The following is a 20423-nucleotide window of genomic DNA, read 5'->3' on the forward strand; positions in this document are numbered from 1 at the left end:
TGGTAGTTTTCAGCAGCTTTAATATTCCTGTCCACCCATAAAATCCTATCAGCCGTGAAGAACTCTTGTCGAATCGTTGCGTCCGGAATCAATTCATGCCAAATTTCACGAGTCCGAGCACAGTCGCGTAGAGCATGGAGAAGAGCTTCAGTCAAACCGCACTCCTAACATCTTCCATCCGTAGTCATGTGCCGTTCAACTCGCTTATCATTTACCAAAACGGCATTTGCTCGAGCCAACCAGATAAACATACGAATCCTCTCCGGAACCTGGACATGCCAAATCTGTTTCCAACAAGAGGTCTCTACCGCAGCAGGAGGGTTAGCATTTCCTCTGAGCAAAATATACGCGGATTTGACGGTGTACATACCATTGTTTGAATTTCTCCAAAACCAATCATCCTTACTATGCTCCTGGAAGATAGAGAGGGAGGCAAGGTCTAAGATAGCAGCATCGGTCAAATAAGGGCTAAGACGTTGCCAATCCCACCCCGTATCTTTAATCCAGAACTCCCGAACTTGCCGATTCCACCAATCTTTCGGAATTGGCTGAGTTGATCGGAGGGAAAGTGCCGACGAACCACACCAAACCTCACTCCAGAACAGGGTTGATCTTCCGTCTTCGATTAAGCGGCTAATCCCTAACTTGAGAGCGTCAGCCCCTTGAACTATCCCTTTCCAAACCAGCGATTGCCCTGTTTTAGCTCTGAAAATGTTAAGACCCTGTCGTAACCCTCCATATTTTGCTGTAACCACTCGAACCCACAGGGAAGAAGTATCAGTGAGGACCCGCCAACTTAGTTTCCCCAACATCGCAACATTAAAAGCATGAGTGTCCCTGATCCCTAGCCCTCCTTCAGCTTTCGTCCTGCAAATTTTCTCCCATTTCAGTAAGTGGGGTTTCCTCCGACTCTCAGACGAACCCCAAAGGAAGTTCCTGTTGCAGACATCCAATTTTTTGCAGGTACTCATAGGTATCAGGGCTGTTTGCATCACATATGTGGGAATTGAAGCCGTTACGGATTGAATAAGGGTAAGTCTTCCTGCAAGAGAAAGACAGTTTGCTTTCCACCCTGCAAGCCTTGACTGAACCCTGTCAACAACATATTTGAAGGTGTCTTTAGAAACTCTTTCGTCTAGGAGGGGCATGCCTAGATAAGTTCCCAGATTTTCTGTTCTCTCAATTCCCAGCACCTCACAGATGCCGCCACTAACTTCACTAGATACATTCTTTGAGAAGAAAACACGGGATTTGCTGAGATTAACTTTTTGCCCCGAGCAAGCACAGAATTGGTGGATTATGTTCTTGATCACCACTGCTTGACTCACTTCAGCTTTACCCATAAGGACTATGTCGTCAGCAAAAAAAAAAAGATGGGATAAACTAGGGCCATTGCGTGACAGTGTAACAGGTTTCCAAGTTTTGCAAAGGATAGCATCATTGATCAGGTGGCTGAACCATTCCAAAGCACATGCATAGCAGAAGCCCCCACACAGTTTAAAACGAGCTCAACCCAGTTTCTATCAAGACCCAGAGCCTGCAAAGTATCCTTCAGAAACTGCCAGCTTATCCGGTCATAAGCCTTCTCTAGATCAAGTTTTAGGATCATGTCTCCCTTCCTACCTTTTCTTCTCTTCATAGAATGGATGGCTTCCTGTACCAAGATGACATTGTCTGATATGCTTCGTCCAGGGATAAAACTGCTATTATTTAGGAACCTCAATTCTTACCAACATTGTGCAAACATTTAAATATAATCTATCAGCTAGATAATGCTATAAAAAAGACCAAATATTTTATACGATTTCAGATTAAATTTGACATCACAAAATTATGATGAAATTAAGTTCAATAAAATAAAATTTCACACTAATTGAGATTGACTTAAACGGCAAATTGAAAAAAAAAGAAATCTACAAGCAAATTATTTGACCAACTTCAAACTGATTAATCACAATTAGCAAAAAAAAATAAAATCAAAATTTGATTCATTTAACAATTCAAAAACTTAAACGCCATTAAAATATTAGAAGCTTAATCAAACATGTTTATAATAGAGTCAATAAAATAAAAAGGGCTTAAAGAAAGCATTTTATGGCTTAAGAACCTAGTTATAAGTTTATTTGGAGGCACATTAACATAAAGAAAAAAGAAAAATTAAACAAATTGGGATAAAAGAGATTAGAAAGCAATGAATCCCTTTGAATATCAAGCATCAATCAGCTAAAGTAAAACAATATTCCCAATGTATAAACTGTACATGACATGGTTAGAGACATGGACTAAACTACACCCAATTAACTATTACATCATTCTCTTCTTCTCCAAGCCAAATTACAGGTAACTTCTAACATTAACTTTTCTAAGTAAACATATGGAAGAAGTGCCTACTGTTACTTTACATCCATTCATATTTGAAGTGGGCCCAGCCGCTTCTGAATTTTATTAGTGTTTTTACAACAACAAATGGTTTTCATCCTGTACCACCTACAACAACTAACCAAAAAGCATCAGATTGTCTTCTTCCTCCACACCAGTAGGCTTCTTGCAAGATATTTACTGCTCATCGTGCCCGTCTTGATGCTGCCTTCTGTACTTTCTTCTGCCAGTTACACTGCATTTCATAAGAATAAACGAAAAATATGAGATATTCCTTAAAACAGATCGAATCACAATGAATAAACTAAATGCAGGCCAAGAAGCAAGTACGAGAGGCTCATTGTCTGATAGTTCAGGATCTCCTGCATCAGGACTTGAATCTTTGTGATTGTCAGTAGTGCCAATAGCATCGGCATCTTCATCCTCTTCAGAATCTGATCCGTCTTCATTAACTTCCTCTTGTGAGGCTTCACCCGATTCATCTTCACCTTCATCTAAATGGGTTGACTCTTCTGCATCATCATCTTTTCTAGCATCATCTGAATGTGATGATGCCTCTTCTGCATCATCTTTCCCAGTAGCATCTGAATGGGATGCCTCTTCCACATCATCTTTTCCAGCATCTTCTGGTACACTTTCGGTGTCCACAAGCTCCTTTCCTTCTAAATTAGACTTCACTTCACCGTCAGATTCCTCTACAGGATCTTGGTTCTCCGGTGTATCTTCCAAGTGTTTTCCTCCAGAAACTGACGCCACTTCTTTATCAGATTCATCCATACTTGTGACATGCTCCCCCACCCTTTCAGCATCTGAATCACCTGCAGAAGAGTGATATCATAATGGGAGAGTCAACATAAATATACAATATCATTTAGTGCGTATGAACTTATAGATGAAAGATCGAGAATAATCAATGTCCAATGAGCTTAAAGCATGATCTGGCAGTTAAATTAACTTGTGCTGAGACCTAATTAATAACACAGTGTGACTAGGAATGCAGCTCCAAAACCTTTTGTCTAAGAGACTGTTTAGGTCCAAAAAGAAAAAAACCACTCAACCTAAAAGCTCAAGTTTATGGCTGATGGCTAGAAGAATAAACTAATGAAACAAAAAAGACATTCACCTGGTTCTGCCTCATTTCCTTCTAATTCCTTGGTCGATTCAGGATTTGATACATCAGAATCCTCTTTGTCCTCAGGTACTTTCTGTACACGCTTAGAGTTTTTCTTCGGTGTTCTTTTCCCTTTAACACTGAAAACGTTCAAGCAGTTTGTTAGTGCCATCAGAGAAATGCAAAGTAAAAGGTAGACTGCATGAATGATGGAAAAAATTCCACTCACATCTTTTCTGGTTTCTGTATCCGACGTATACGGCCGGTACTTCTACTTTTTTGTGCAGGTGACCTGTCAAACCATATAAAACAACCTCTGGTGAGAAAAGAAGAAAAAAGGACACTTTCGCATTGAGAAGCATAGCAGTTAACAGTCTAAAAGATTATACACAAAGTTTGTCAATATTGTAATATAAATCGTCATAAGAACGCGATAATTACCCTGTAGTTGACAGAGGACTCCTCGATTTCTGAAATGATGCAAAAAAAAAAAAAAAAATCACTGCTGTATGCTTTATTTGAAACCAAATTCTTTTTTTTTTAAGGGAAACTAATCTATAGAAAAGGGGAAAAGTTATACCTTCGTCTGTTTGCGACCATTATCAGCAAGCTCCCACCGCTCTTTTTCTAATCGAAGTACTTCTATATCTCCATCATCATATAATATCTACACTAAGTTGCAAATGTAAGAAAACAAAAAGTGCAGAGAGAGAAAAAGGGAGAGAAAACAGAGGGACAGAAAGAGCAGCGTACCACATGTTTCCTTTTAATAGGATCGTAAGATTTAACTGTGCCCTCATAAAACCTGTTGATTTAAGCAAACGATTGTGACGTTATCATAGACATGAACTTCAAATTTTGTTTGAAAATAAGGAAAGCATCTGTATACACATGTTCTCAACTCCACAGTTTGAAATTTACCACTTCCACAACCCCATATTACACTCCAAATAATGTCAAGAACCATGCATAGTTGAGCTAATCAAATAGAGTAATTATACATGTCAATCAATACATCAGGAATAGCAGCAAAGCAATAAATTGGCATCGAGAGCAAGAAATCTTTTAAATGGTCTCAAAAGCACATAGTGAAAATATAAAAATAAAAAGAAAGAAAGCAAGATAAGCATCCCCTCCAAGTTTGAGCCCTAAAAACAATGAAGAGTCAAGAGAATACTCACTTCTTATCCAAGGGCCACCAAACTTTTACCCTGAAACCAATTAATTCTTCAATATCAATTCCACTTTTCTTTGTCTTTGTCGTACACTGAAATAGGAAATGAAGCCATAATCACATGATGCTAGCAAGAAAACTACATAGTAGAGAAAGTAACCCCTGATAAATAATAAAGGAAAACAACTTAGAAGCAATTCTAAAATATTTCGTCTAACATTTGCAAATTCAAAATCTTATGTCTGCTCAATTGAGTTCCTCAAAATCATACTATCAGCACTCTGAGATCAGGAAAATATGACAACAAAAAATTTGCAAATTCAAAATCTTATTCTGCTCCATTGAGTTCCTCAAAAACAAATTACAAGCACTCTGAGGTCAGGAAAATATGACAACAAAAGTTAGGCCAAGGCTTTGACATGTTAATATAAACTGGAACTAGTTTATAAATAGTAAAGGCTCTAATTTTCCTATGGTAGCTTTAAATACCAGTCTGTACAAGTGTTGCAGCAAAATAAAATAATTCTTGGCAAACAAAGTTGAGAAAAACAAGACTATATTGAAGGTATATCAATTGATGCACTCAAGATAGCATCAACACAATGCAAAAGTAGTCATGCACAGCCATGTACAAAGCAAGACAGTGCAATAAGCATGTGAAGATGTTAACCTTCGCCAATCCTGGAACACTTCTCTTGCGCTTCTTCATGCTTCCAGTCAAAGACTTGGAAAGATTACTTGTATCAATCTTATCAGCATCCCCTGATGCAATAGACTGCTGCAGCAGGAGACATAAACAAACCCAATATCATTTAAGTAGTTATGCCGTAAGCAAAATGATCCATAGAAATGCTTACCTCAAGCTTTTTGTCCTCTTCAACTTCATTTTTCTCACGATTATGAAAAATATCAGACCTTTTGCCTTTATGTTTTGATGTGAAGCTTGTATTATTTCGGATGCATGATACCAGCAAATCAGAATCTGTGCTTCCACCCCTTCGCTTTTCGGAAGCTTTTTTTTCTTTTGGATTAGGGCTTGAATCGTCCCCTGAACCACCAAATGGAGTATTTAAATTGCTTGAAGACAATCTAAAAGCACTATGAGAAGATGATCTCCGACGTTTAGGCACTGGAACAGATGCTATATCAGCAGGCTTTCTCTTTTTAACTATCTGATGCTCTGGTTCAGAACTAGTTTTCTCAATTGGATCATGTTTGTGACCATTGCTTGACTCAAACTTGCCAGATAATCCCAGATTATCCAAATTTATTTCCCTAACCATCTTCAAGATATCAACACCACTTTCAGCATTTTTGGATTTAGCTGATGATAACTTCTTTTTAACCTTGCCACTCTTAGTGCCCTGTGCCTTTAACTGTTTCATTATTTCCCCAAGAGGCACATCGTTTCCTTCTTTTTCACTGTCTTTTAGAATCTCATCATCAACAACGTCTGATTTGATCTGATGTAATAACAAAAATTGAACAATAAATTAATAAAAATGCAAGTTACACCAAATATATCATAATACTGCTGCATAGCTAGAAGCAGTTTAAAGGGTTAGGCATACTTTTCCATCAGTCTCCAACTTGAGCATTTCCAATTGAGTTAACACTTTCTCATCAGCCAGCCATGTTTTTCCCTCTGTTGCCTATCAAAAAACACACCAATAGCATGAATACACAGCTATTCAACTATATATATATAATACATTCAACTACAATAGATAAGCAACATGCGAATGAGGCTGAAACTAGAAAATGAAGAAATAAACAAAACTAAAGAAGAGGAAGCATAAAGGCACTGAAACAAAATACTTAGTTCATCCAAATCTATAGTAGATAACTAATAACCTCATGAAACCAATATAGTATAACTGATAGATCCAAGAAAAATTTCAAGTATAAATAACACACCAGAGAATCATCCTCGTCTTTCTTCTCATATGGTTTATAAAGCATTGGAGGTAGGGAAACTGATGAAGCCAAGCTTTGTAAATCATCTTCCCTTTGAGTTAAGCGCTTGATTATTGACAGCCCAAGGTCAGAGATAGCATGTGAACTCTGAGAATACAAATCATAGCAAATATAAAAAACATGTTATAATTTTTTTGTTAACGGTTTTGTAGATATGGTTTTGTACAACCTTCCAAAATTATGTGTAAATTTATGAATGAATACAAACTTGACATATAGTCCACAACCTTTGATTTTGCTGCATCAACTGTATCTTCAGAACATTTAATACTTTGAAAGATCGAACCTACTGCTGATATGCTCTCCTTCTCCTTGTTTATACTAGATTCTGTCTTGATATCTTCATCTTTATGCACCAGAATAGAAAGAACCAGAAGCAATTGCCTAAAATACAGAATAGAAACAGTGTTACCCCCTCCAGTAGATTCCACTTTCTTACAAACGCAATTTAATTTTCTTTATTTTACAAACTACATCATATGATATAAGATCTAGAAAAAATATCCAATTAAAATAAAAGCTGCAATTGATATACCGATATATTAGCTCAAATGCTTTAACATCCTGGCATTCATCTACATTAGGACATGAATGATGAGCAAGGGCATGGACGAAATATGGAAGTATGTCTTCTGGATATGCTGCAGAACTATTTGCATCACTATGTACAGAAAGTTGTCGAGCCTTTGCTTGGTAATGCATTTGAATAATATCAGCAAGATTCTGCTTCTCCTGCCATCGGAAACAAAGTTGACTTTGCTGAGAACACTTAAGAAATTATACCCTCAAAGTAAGCATGATATGCAGTTGGTTTGGTCATGGAACCGTTTGAACCAAAAGCTCGAGCTGATAGTTAAAGGTCCACTTCATATTAATAGCTGACACACCCCCACACGCGAAAGCACACTTGGGCTTGAAGCGTGACAACACAGGTCCATATTACCATGTCCTGCAAATAACTCAACAAATGGAGCTGCCAGGAATCGAACCCTGGACCACTTGGTCACACTGGCTCTGATACCATGTCATGGAACCGTTTGAACCAAAAGCTCGGGCTGATAGTTAAAGGTCCACTTCATATTAATAGCTGACAGCCATTAACAGTAACAAGTCTAATAAGTTTGAACAAAAAAATTCGAACATAGATACCTCTTCAAAATCAAGGGGCTCGGTTCCAGTTAGGTTAAATAAAAAGGCACAAGCATATTTCACATCCAGATGCCGGTCCTTTATATATTGATGAACTTTGCTGAGGAATAGTTTCCTAACTTGGGGGAAAGCAATCTACAAGAAACCAAGAAGAAACGACAGGGGAATCAGAATACTTAATAAAAATGTTACACATTTAGAAGTGACCAGAGGAAAGAATATAAATGAGGTTGGACAGAATTTCCAATGTTACACATTAACTTAGAACTTCACCTCCGATGTCTTTAAGGTTAGGTAGAAGACATCTACAGGTATCTTATGATCCCACTGCTTTGACAGGCGAAGAACTGCCTTTGCAGAAGCAAGCCTCAAATGAGCCTTATCAACTGAACTGTAAGGCAAATTGTACATGAAATGGCAAAGCTCGTGAAAAAGAACAGCTTAAACATCAAATGAATAGCTATATAAGAATGATAAGGAAAAACAAAAAAATACTGCCATCAGACCTCGATTGTATATCTTCTGATATTTCTCCAAACAAAAGCACATTCCTCAATATCTCCAGGAGGCCATTAATCCCAGCACGAAGTTGTACATCTTTAACTGGCAAGTAGCTCTTGACCAGTGTCTTGATCCCATATATCTGCAGGCAAGTAGCAGGCGTAACCCAATATTGGGGTTGTCAAATTATCACTTCACTAACAATATCAACAGAGCTTATATTAAGGAAGTATGTGAGTGCAAGTAATGGAAGTAATGGTGAGATATAGATGAGTAGAAGGGAAGTAAATGGTTTCACTCCTTTTGGAAAATTGATTAATTTCATGTTTATTATTTCGAAAAGATTAAGGAAGAAGACACTTTCCCTAAATAACCAACCTTCAATAAGCAAATTTCACTTCTATCATCCCAGTTTGCACTTGTACTGTCTTCTGCTTTCTGCAACAGTGAAGGAAATTTAACAAAACTACTTATCATCAAATCAGAAGGGGATGCAGCTGCACAAGAGGAACTTGAGGGCATACATTGTTACTTCTAAGAATCTTGCTTCTTACGAACTCCTCAATTTCAGTCTCTCTGGTTTCAAAAACCGCTATTGCTGTCTCTGCTATGCATCCCAGGGATTGTAGTACAGCAGGTAAATGCGTCTTCTCCTCCAGCATGCCTACAAGCCTCTGTAAATCAAGGAAGAGAAAATAAATTCTGAGTACTACTATTATCCTAAACATCATCATTGCCACAAATTCAATTTATCTAATTATGATCATATGCCTACAATAGACATGGACAATATAAAACCTTGTATAAGACAGAAAGAGACTTGAGACCATCATCCTTTGTTATTGCTGCCAAGGCATGTACAGCATACTTAGCCTGTCTTCGACTACCTTCTAAGCAGAGCTTCTCCAATATAAGGTCAATTGAACTGCAAGCAGTAATAAGAGGAGCATCAGTATGTATATAAGATACTGCATACAAATTGACAATAATGTAAAGAACTGCACCTTGAGGCCACTACAAGCTGTTCTCGGATTGTCCCACCGGCCTTTGCCAAAATGTGCAATACACCTTCTTTGATTATCACATTATCATCTTTGAGAAAATTTACTAATTCTTCTTCAGCCCCACCAAGAAGCATTGGACTGAAGCGTGCAAGAAGCTGAGATTACATGCATTAAGTTGAAATTTGTGTAAGAGAAAAAGAAACCTGATTGTTATAATCCAAGGTTATGGTGATGCAGCAAGCTCATTGTAGAGCTACAAACATAAAAGCAAGAACACTCAAGGAAACACATATATAAAGTAAAAAACAGTAAAACCTCCAAATTTGAAGTGAAACAATTACAGCATACCCTCACAAGGACTATTTGTGTAAGAGAAAAAGAAACCTGATTGTTATAATCCAAGGTTATGGTGATGCAGCAAGCTCATTGTAGAGCTACAAATATAAAAGCAAGAACACTCGAGGAAACACATATATAAAGTAAAAAACAGTAAAACCTCCAAATTTGAAGTGAAACAATTACAGCATACCCTCACAAGGACTATAATACCAGGGACCAATGAGCACGCAAGCTGATGCAGAACAATTTTTTATATATATATAATTCACCACAGATGAATAGGGAGAGGGACAGGTCCTTACCACCAAAATATCCATGCAAGATTGAGTAAATTGTGTATTTCCAGCAGTTTTTTGTTGTAAAGCATCCAACAGAATTTCTTTTGCATGCTCCTTGTTGAAAAGTAAATAAGAACACTTCACAGAGAGATTGCTCAGAAAATCATAAAGCATATGCTTCTCACCCAGTATTTTAAGTAAATCCTCCTGCAATTAAAAAAAGAAAAATTAAAAAATTACATTGAGAAAAATTGCCAACAAGAGAAAAGCAACATGCAGTATTATCAGCCTATTATTAATCAAGTAAGAAAAGCCGTTAATCGTTCAATCAGTTATCCCCTAGTTGAATTAAATTTTACTGTTATTTTCAAGTATGAGTTTTTTTAATTGCTCTTCGAAAGACAAAAGAGACACACGCGCGCACACACACAAAAAAAAAAGCCTAGTATCAAGAAAAACACTATCAGATGACACAGATCTTTGGCCCAATTTCTGTTCTCCTATGGGAGCTGCTAGCACCAAGTGAAGATGATGCAACTGAAGCATCTAGACTGTTGAATGTTGTGGGTCACAACACTATAAATGCATGGAATGGTCCAAATGCCTGATGCTAGCATTTCCCTCTTCCTTTTAGTGTTTGATAAGTGATTTTGGATCTGCATTTCTCATCAAAATCAGCAAATTCAGAAAAAAAAAAAAAAAAAAAAAAAAAAAAAAAAGGTTCCACCAATGGAGAAGGTAGGTTGAGAAAGACAACATGCTGAAATTGCTATCAGTATAATCCCCAATAATGCAGCCCAACAAAATTGCTGACCTCCCATAAGAAAGATTCTACTCTCATTTCTGATGCAACAAGATCAATCCCATTCTTACACCTAAAAACAATATTTGAAACACCCAGAGCATCCAGTGCCTAGTAATCAAAACTTAATTATACATATCACTGTTCTCGTTTATTACCTGATTAGCACAGGCTTGGTGGAAACCAGTGTCTGCATCAAGGAGATTTGTCAAAATCTTCCAGATATTGGTGTCTTTCAGTTGATCAAGTATCAGAAAGTTCTCCTCGGCCTTAGCAGGCTCAGCAAATGACCGAGCCATGATCCGGAAACACAACAGAACTTTTTTTTGGATCTCAGGAGCATCTCCATCCTGCACCTAGTGAAGGAAAAAACTATTTCAAGATCCATATTTTTAACTTGATCTCGTAGTCTTCATTGAGTAATCAATCTCTGAAATTTCCGAACCTGTTGCATCTGCCTGAGGGATAGATACTTCTGCATCTCTTGTTGTAACCTGCAATCCAAGAGGAAATCCCCTGAAAATGAGTACACAATCCATCAAATACATAAAATTCAAAGGACGACTATCAAATGTCAGCTGCAGTTGCCTAATGTCAACCAAGCATTTCAGAACACACCTTTGCTTCTGCTCCAGTATTTTTTCAAGAGCTTTCACCTCAACTTTGTCGAATACAGAGAATATTCTGACCCAATGTTTAACTCTATCTTTGACTGAGAACTCAGTTGGGAAGATAGATCCAAAAAGAACAGCTTCAATCGTATCTGATCTGCTGAACCAATTAGCAAGTTAGAAATACGATGGCCAATAATCAGGGTAGACTTTCAAATATTTAAATCGTTATTCAACCATATCAAGCAATCTTCTTATGCAATGAAATGGGAAACCAAGATGTCTTGCCTAAAATCTCTGTCATAAAAGCATCTCAAAATCTTCCCAGGAATCCAATCATATTCACCAAGACTGATTGAGCCATCAAGCGACTTCAAACAATATACTCTGAATATCTCGGCCAGTCTTTCCATGGTATATCTTTTAACAAGTAGCTGTAGAACACAAGACAATAGACATTTCTTGACTATAAACTTAGATAGCAACAAAATAATACAAAATTTGTGGACAACATCTTGAAAGGAAAAAGAATGTATACAGATTTGTCTCGCAGACGCTCCACAACTAGTTTTATAGTCTCAACAGGGATGGACTTCAGGGCATGACAAGCCACATCACAGATCACGTCAACAACTTGTTTTCGAACATTCTCATCGTAGTCCAATAGTCGGTCACAAAGGGCAGCTGGAAAACAGTGACGGAGATCAAAATAAAAATGGGCAAAATATATGATTCAGTAAAATCATTCAAAATACTTACAGATGATTTCAGAAGCCTCAGCTCTGGTAGGATCTGACAAAAGGCAGCTTTTTACACGTTCCAGGACAGACATTCGAACCTCTACTCCTCTATCAGACAACCTTTTCAGAAACTCTGAAAATATGGGTTGAAAAGATTCAGCGACAACAGAGCCTGGCAAAGCAAACAGATCTCCAACCGACCCCACAGCTTTTAAACGAATGTCCAGCTGATCAGTCTGCAAAAGTTGAAACTTATTTCCTGAGAAATTATTTACTAAATTTCCAATTATGACCTATAAGATAGAATGTTATCAAGCTCTAGAAGTCATACCATAGAAACGATATTAAGCTCAGAAGAGTTTAAATTAGATATGCAAACTATATAATTACTCTTCAGTAAAAAAAATGTCAAACAAAACTTCTAAAAGATATTACTCCATATGTTAGAATTGTAAATCTACATGATTAGGCATGCCGAATTAAACGTTGAAGAATTTAAGAATGAAGATCATCACATGACACACAAAACCCGAATATATAAATGTAGGGCACTGAATCAGTGATTACCAATAGTTCCCCTGTGAGGTATGGAACAACTCCTGATAAGGTCTGAGGTGCACAACGGTAAACATCATAAATGACTTCATGATAGTCAATCTCACGATTTGTCGACCTGTTATCTCCTGACATTGATGATACAAGGAACTGTCTTATTCCAGCTTCAAGTTTTCCAGCACATTGCTCTATCACATTCATAGCAAGTCTCCTTGAAGCTGAAGAAATGTCCTGGAATTGCAGGTTTCAAGAAAAGATCAACTTCGCAAGCAAAACATTATCAAAATAAATAATAGGAAATGTAGTTAGTAATCACAAAGTTCCTTAAACCTACAGAAAGAGAATAGATAGAGCACTTACACTTCTATTTCTACCTAATACAGATAATATGATAAGTAAAAGATCCTCCCGAACATCCTCATTTTGTTCTATGAGAACGGCCATTATTGTTTGCATTGATGATAATACACTTTGTTGATGATCATCACTGTACATGTTAAAAATTTCACATATTAACATTTGAAATGGATAATAAAATTCTTATAAAGGGAAAAAAAAGTCTTCAATAATGTGGAGTTGTAACCCTACATGGAGCACTATGAAAAGGAAATAGCTGGAAACTATCATTACAGGTCAATGCATCTTCCCGTGTATTAATTAACAGATAAACATATCAACAGCAATATTCTCCATCAAACAATACTTATCACAAGATTATATGTGCATCTACCAGTACACGTGCCTGAAGAAAGTAAGAAAGCTGAATCTGATTACTATTTTCATTTTCAATCTGGACCTTTCCAGTACTCCCTCAAGTCCCAATCAGAAAGAGATATTTCTGTTATTTACAACACAATTCAACTCCTACAACAACTTCTAGAGAAAATTACATAACTTCAAGTTTTTCAATATAGAAAACAGGAATCAATCTAAAGACCCTAATAACTAGAATTAAAATCTTTATATAAACAAGATGAAGGATAAACTAACAATGTATTATGCTAGAAATAATACAAACAATCTGTTCATTAACTAATTATAACTCAGCTAGGTAAAGGCTCACTGAAGTTTGTTCGTCTAGGTTCATAAGCCAAGCTCAAGTTCAATTTTTAAGGTTATATATTGAGTTAAATAGGTGAAAGTTGGCTAGTTCAAATTTATGAGCCAGGCCATTGATACACTCATAAATGATTTGACTTCGATGCACATTTAATCATTTAGAGAATAATTAAGTGAAGATTCATTAATTCAAAATTACATAATAAAAGATTTTTCTTATTTCCAATTCTATATACTAATGGTGCTTACCTTAAAGTTCCACATTTTTCATATATATTAAAGGCATAAAGTTCATTTTGCCCCCTAAACTATAGGACCAAATTCAATTAGCCCCCCATTCTACACTAATCAACAAATGGGTCCCTAAACTATGCAAAATCCATCAATCAAACCCAAATAAAAACAATGAAATTATAATTGATGAAATTAATGTGTTTAGCTTTATCGAATTAAATTATTCCATATATCCTAAACGTGTTATACCGCAAAATGCATTTATAACTATTTTTTTAATATAATTACTATAAACGTGCTAATCCAAATTGGCCCTTAAAAGCCTTTTTTTTTTTGTAATAAATACTTTTGTGTACTTTTTTAGTACCAATATATATTAAGAAATATAAACTTTTCTATCAATAATTATAAATAATTTATTAATTATAAAAATATCATTATACTTTAGACAAATTTTATCATTATATTATATGAAAAATTATATCACAAAAGCTATAACATATTAAGTTTACTTAAGTAAAATCAGGAATAATACAAAAAACAAAATCTTAATTAATTAATTGTATCAGTAATTTAAAATATAACAATATATAATTTCATTTTGTTTGTTTGTGCTTAACTGATGGATTTTGCATAGTTTAGGGACCCATTTGTTGATTTGTGTAGAATAGGGGGCTAATTAATTTTGGCCCTACAGTTTAGGGGGACAAATGAGCTTTATGCCTATATTAAATTAAAAACCACAAAATGAGGAAGTATATTAAACAGCTCCGAGAACAATTTAAGTCTTTGGACACTGCTCTTGACTGGATTTGACTCATTTAACAGATGAACCAAATATCGATAACATTGCATTCATTTGGGCTTGGCTTGACGAACAAAATACTGAGGCCAAGACTTAATTAGAACTTTTACACGAAAACAAAGACTAAACATGCCAATCCAGACCTTATATACAGCCTTAAGGTTCATGGCTTTGAAATTTTAGCAAGAATAATGAGCTTGGCATGTCAATACAAAGATTTGTAAAAAAAAAAGAAAGTAAAGTAATAAATATACCATCAATTATAACCCTTTAATCAACAGAATCCAAATAAAAGTATGGAACAGAACACACCTTGCAACAGTAAAAAATGTACTGAACATTTTATTGACAAGATCATCACATTCTAGATCCAACATCACAAGACATAACCTATACTTGGCAAGAGTCTCCAATATAACAACTCTCCTTCCAAATGATGGACCACCAGTATCACTTAACCCGCTAAAAGTGCCTACAATCAAGTGAAAACTTTCCTGCAAATAAATAAAGACCAATCAAGAAAAGAAGCAAATTTGATGTGCAATCGGACTACATCAATTAGGTTGATTTGATTAGTTAGCAGGGCCTCGTAAAAGATATGCACCTTTAAAACATCATCGCTGTAAGGGGCTTCAGGCGCAGTAATGCGGGTTATCTCACAAATACATGTCGCAACCAGAAGTTTAACATCCCTATCTTGATGCTTCAGCAACTCTGGCTTCACAATTGCATCTTGAAAAGGCTTCATTGACTCTAAAATTGTAGCAGATGGCGACTGATCTATGTCACAGAGACATGTAGCAGCTTGCTGCAGGCAACAAAAATATTCTTACATTACTTATTAAGTAATCAAGCAAAAACCCCAACTATGCACATCTACACTGGAATACAAAGACAAGGATCAAAGATAAAAGATATTGCAACATTCATTAGTGTTGCTTCTTCGACAGCTCATGAGCAGCAAAACAGCCTTGACATAAAAGGACTCAATATGACTACAAATTCCTTATATAAATCATTACTCGGGGTATGTAGAGCTACAGGAGAAGGTAACAGAATTAGATGGAAAAAGAATATATATTTACATATTTATAATGTCAAAAGCCAAAGTCTGATAGGACAACTATGTAGCAAAAATCAGATGAACGACATACAGAAAAGTCCCAACAGTTAAAGCTTTAAAGAAGAAAAAACTATGTTTGTTATCTTGGTAAGCTTGTAGGATTTATCATTAGTTAAAGGATAAAAATGATATTACAACCATCTGACTTCAAATCCAACCATGACGAGTCTCACATCACGATCAAGGTATGTCACTGAATTTAGCATTCAAGTCCAACGTGACAACTGACTTTAGATTTCTGCAAATAAATTTATGAATATCATTTCAACAAAGTTATTGGAGACGCATTCCAGTCAGAATCTTGCCAGAAATCTAATGCGGCAACCAGTCAAAGGCTTTTACTTCAAGGCAAGCAGCAAAATGCTTTCGCTTTTTCCTCTTTTCCTTTCACTAAAGGCATTGATCAGATTACGGCCTCCATTGACTACCCAAACAAAATCTTAAATTTGGAAAAGTTTGTGTAATAAATTAAAGTTTGGATCCATTGCTGAGGAAAACACTTAGTTGTGTGGCCATATGTAAAATTTACCATGATCAGCGGCAACTACAAGCTTATACTAGCCACCTAGTTATTAACACTGTAGGAAAATATTGCATGATTGCATCTGGTATTTGCTAAGAGGACGCGTTGTTTATTTAGAGGGGATATTGACACATTTATGATAAAAAATATAAACTATTCTCCATTTTAGGTTTGTTTTGAAATTAATTGAATTTGAGAGTAGTTTTTGTCAAATTACATGTACATACGCCAACCATACCAGCGTTGTGCATAAATTTGATTAAATTTAATTTATTGGGTTGTCATCCGCCTGTTATACAAGCGGATGACATGTTGTCCTCCAGCAAATAATTTTTTATTTTTTTATTTTTTATCAATATAAAAGATTTATCATGCATTTATAATATATATATATATATTCTTATATTATAAAAATAATTTTAAATATTTTATATTTTAACATAAAACTCGGCTAATAGAGCGTTATTTATGTTATCTGCATTCAAAATTTGTATTTTAGCATAAAGTTTTTTTGTTACAGATTGTCAGAGAAAGCAGTGTGCCTGACAGTCAGACAGAGGCTACTTTGAGCATCTTACAAAAATCTTTGGAATCGCCATTATGACTGATGGACTAAACTAAAAATATCACCAACCAGTTCAAGATAAAGGGCTTATAGTTTCACTATAACCAAATCATATATATATATATATATATATATATATATATAAATTGCTTCGAACGGTTAAAAATATAAATATATATATCAACAGTTAAAAATAACACTTCGTTAACCTAGTTTATGTCGAGTGAAAATCGGAGAACGAGAGGAGCGAGACCCGAACATCGCATCCAGGTCGGCACCTCCAGGACCACATCAAACCAAACGAGCCCAAAATATATTAATATATTATTAAAAAAGAAGAGAGTTACAACTGAAAAGAAAACAAAAATAAAACAACCCGATCAGGGCAAAAAGGATCTAACAAAATCTATAATTTGGATGACCACAGATGTCATCCAAAACGAAAGATTGACATTGAGCAGGGACGGAATCCCACCAAAGTAGACTAGCAGAAGAAACACTGAGGAAGCAAGACAATCCGCCCCTCTATTTCCTTCGTGGAATATGTGAGACACTCGGAACTCCATTTTTGAGCAATACATAAGACAACGCCGCCATTGAGGCTGAATATCAATAGGGACTTCAGAGGAACAGGAAGAAAAAAGTCGAACAACATAAGTGGAGTCCACTTCCAACCAAAGATGATGCCACCCGAGCTCCCAAGCTTTTAACACCGCATATCTTGCCGCGCGAAGCTCAGCGACATAGGCGAAAGAATCTGCAATCGGAAAAGCAAAAGCGCCTTTAACAAAACCACGGTACGGAACAGGCCTTCCGATCCTGCTGCTCCAGGAGAAACGAGAGCAGCCCCGTCCGACGTCCGTATTACATTTAAACCCAACCTCCTAGCGGAAAGTTCCATACGACTTCAATGCGACGAGGCGCACGCTGAACCCTCCCTTGAAAACCAAGATGTGATAACACACTCCAATCGACTAATGAGTTAAGCATGCATCTCGAGCTATCCAAATCCGATTTGTGAACCATATGACAAAGACGACGAAGAACAAGAGAAAGATTAATTGAAATATCGTTGTGTAAAACATCGTTTCGTATCCACCAGATCAGCCAAACGGCACTGAAAATCGCACAATTCCAGAGGGCAGACAGCTGCCAACTAAAATTCTGCAGACGAGCAGCCTCAAAAAACTGCCGAATAGAAACGGAGCAGTCCAGACGAGACCCAAATAAATCTGAAACAGCCCCCAAATATGAGTTGCGAAGGAGCAACGCAGAAAAAGATGGTCCTCCACCCAACAATTTGTCATCCGTCTGTATAACAGGCAGATGTCAAATTTAAAACAAAAAACAAATTTCTATGCGACGCCAGTATGACCAGCGAATGGTTATATATTTGGCCAAAACTCCCCTAAAATTGTAATTAATTTCAAAATAAATCCAAAATGGGAAAAAGTTTATATTTTTTCCATAAATGGGTCAATATCCCTATTTATAGCTCTTCCTTTCATTGCATAATACTCAGTTTCTGGCAACAAATGCACAGTGATTATATGGAAAAGATAGATTATTTGACAAGAATTGGAAATTTTAACGTCCGGCACAAAAATAACTTCTCTAAGCCTCGACTACTAAGAACCAAATGAACTATATTCGTTAATTGTATAAAATTAATAACTATTTTAACCATTTAATTTCAAACAGATAGACATCCATAATGCAAGCCCATCCCAGGACCCAATAGAACAGGCCCTATATTTCCTATCAACCGGAAAACTGACCAAGTAGCAGCAACTTATGTGATAAATGATGTCTTAGGCTCAACACTGTATTTGTGGCCTCCCCTAACCTCGCACAAAGAAGGAAACAAAAAAGTTGATAGAAAGCTCAAAACTTGGAATCTTTCACTTGACGTCTGGAATGCATCTTGCTTATTAGGTAAATCTGCTCCAACAAGCATCATCATTTAATTTCTCCAAGACTAAAAGTCCATTGACCATCGACACCAAGCAAAAAAATTTAAGATGACAAGGCTGCATAACGGGTATCACAACCAGTAACATGTAACCTCAGAATCACCCTTCTGTTGCAATAAGCCAGAGTGCACAACTTGGTCAAAAACTTCTTAGCATTACTGTCCAAAAAAAACACCAAAACTTGCCAAGTACTAACTTGAAAGGCCAGTCAGGAGCAGAACTCAGTTATAACACTTTCAAGTCAGAAGCACCATGAAACCATCATCAATTTATCACTTTCTGATACTACATCAGGACCCATAAAAAAAAAAATTCTAAATTGCTCTAAGGCGCAATAGAAATATTCAGGAGCTATGGTGGCCATGTCCGGCTGTTGTTCACTCCCAAGGGAAGTTTCTTATGCGTTACTCTTGATTCAAGCAGAAACCCTTAAGATTACTATCCAAGGCTCAATTCTTCACCCCACGCAATTTAACATTTCAAATCAGAGTTGAAGAGTCAGCCAAAACTTTTATAAATTCACTTGGCTCAGTTTTCCACCTCTCCTTCACCCACAAATTAAGAAGTGGATAATAAACCCTAATTCTATAAAATTTCGTCTAACATTATTATGCACCCTCTAAAAGAGACAGAGTTTAGTAGAACTCTCTTCTTCCTATAAAATTCAAAGTGAAGTACTGGAATCCCATTCTTCAGAAACACCAAAAAAGAAAAAGAAAATACTGAAATCAAATGAAAAAATATATACACATATCATTCTTCGAACTCAGGTTCAAACGAGCCCTAAGCAACTGCTTCAGTGACTCTAATTAATACAATTACTATACGACAGAACAAAAAACACAACAATTTATGATTTGCTCCATTTTGTTCCAAAGCTTTCTTGGGAAACAAGCAGAAAGCAGAACGAATCACTCCACTTATCCCTAAATTGACAAAATTCAAAGAATTACTTAAGAATTCTGGAAAATGCTTACCTTAAGAAGCTTAATAAGAGCATCCTTAGAAGGAGGAGGTGTCTCGAGCTTCGATCCCACCTCCTTAAGCTGCTCTTCAAGCTTGAGGGCCATTAGAAACCGTGGTCTTGTTACAGGTTCAGACCAAAGAAACCAACATCAGCAAGCACGTCGACTTTGCTCCCTCCTCGTTCCTGCTTCAATATCGATAGGGTCGAAGAGAAGAAAAGAGAAGGTAAGATGGAAGTTGGGTTTGTTATTTCTCTGTTTTTGGTTTTGGATTTAGTTTGTAAAACAGGGTGAGGGTGGAGGGCGAGGGTGGGGCGATTGGGTTTCGAGTTTCGAACAGCAATGAGAAATGAACTCCAAATGCAAGTGAAATCACGCTAAATACTCTCTTATGTTCTTCTCTTACTTGTGTATCTCACGTGGGATAGGAGAGCGTGACTTCAGATTTGAGTTTCGTTTTGCTATCATGCCCCTAACTTTTTTTCTTATTTATTATTTTGCCCTTGAATTTTTCCTCTTTTTATCTTCCTTATTTGGCGCTCTATCCCCTTCTTCA

At 36.4% G+C, this 20423-nt stretch overlaps 1 protein-coding gene across 4 annotated transcripts; it reads right to left on the reverse strand.

Annotated features, from left to right (window-relative positions):
- Positions 1-2181: 2181 nt before the first annotated feature.
- LOC136205127 (sister chromatid cohesion protein PDS5 homolog A) lies at positions 2182-20219 on the reverse strand. Of its 4 annotated transcripts, none has more exons than XM_065995612.1 (33): positions 19880-20219; positions 15323-15526; positions 15031-15212; positions 12981-13107; positions 12633-12851; positions 12085-12301; positions 11864-12009; positions 11614-11759; positions 11333-11482; positions 11160-11208; positions 10873-11064; positions 9937-10119; positions 9296-9450; positions 9090-9216; positions 8816-8965; positions 8670-8729; positions 8297-8433; positions 8064-8181; positions 7791-7925; positions 7177-7373; positions 6869-7025; positions 6582-6728; positions 6236-6316; positions 5522-6127; positions 5335-5439; positions 4672-4757; positions 4244-4295; positions 4071-4157; positions 3932-3960; positions 3720-3782; positions 3503-3630; positions 2710-3197; positions 2182-2614 (listed from the first exon to the last, which is right to left on the reverse strand). In XM_065995612.1, the coding sequence occupies exons 1-33, from the start codon at positions 19970-19972 to the stop codon at positions 2564-2566; spliced, it is 5067 nt and encodes a 1688-aa protein (XP_065851684.1). In that variant the 5' UTR covers positions 19973-20219; the 3' UTR covers positions 2182-2563. The 4 variants fall into 4 exon arrangements, with proteins under 4 accessions (XP_065851684.1, XP_065851683.1, XP_065851682.1 ...); XM_065995611.1 differs by having other exon boundaries at positions 5335-5442; XM_065995610.1 differs by having other exon boundaries at positions 10873-11070.
- Positions 20220-20423: the final 204 nt, after the last annotated feature.

Source organism: Euphorbia lathyris, chromosome 9 (assembly GCF_963576675.1).
Source record: "Euphorbia lathyris chromosome 9, ddEupLath1.1, whole genome shotgun sequence".
Taxonomy (NCBI): Eukaryota; Viridiplantae; Streptophyta; class Magnoliopsida; order Malpighiales; family Euphorbiaceae; genus Euphorbia; species Euphorbia lathyris.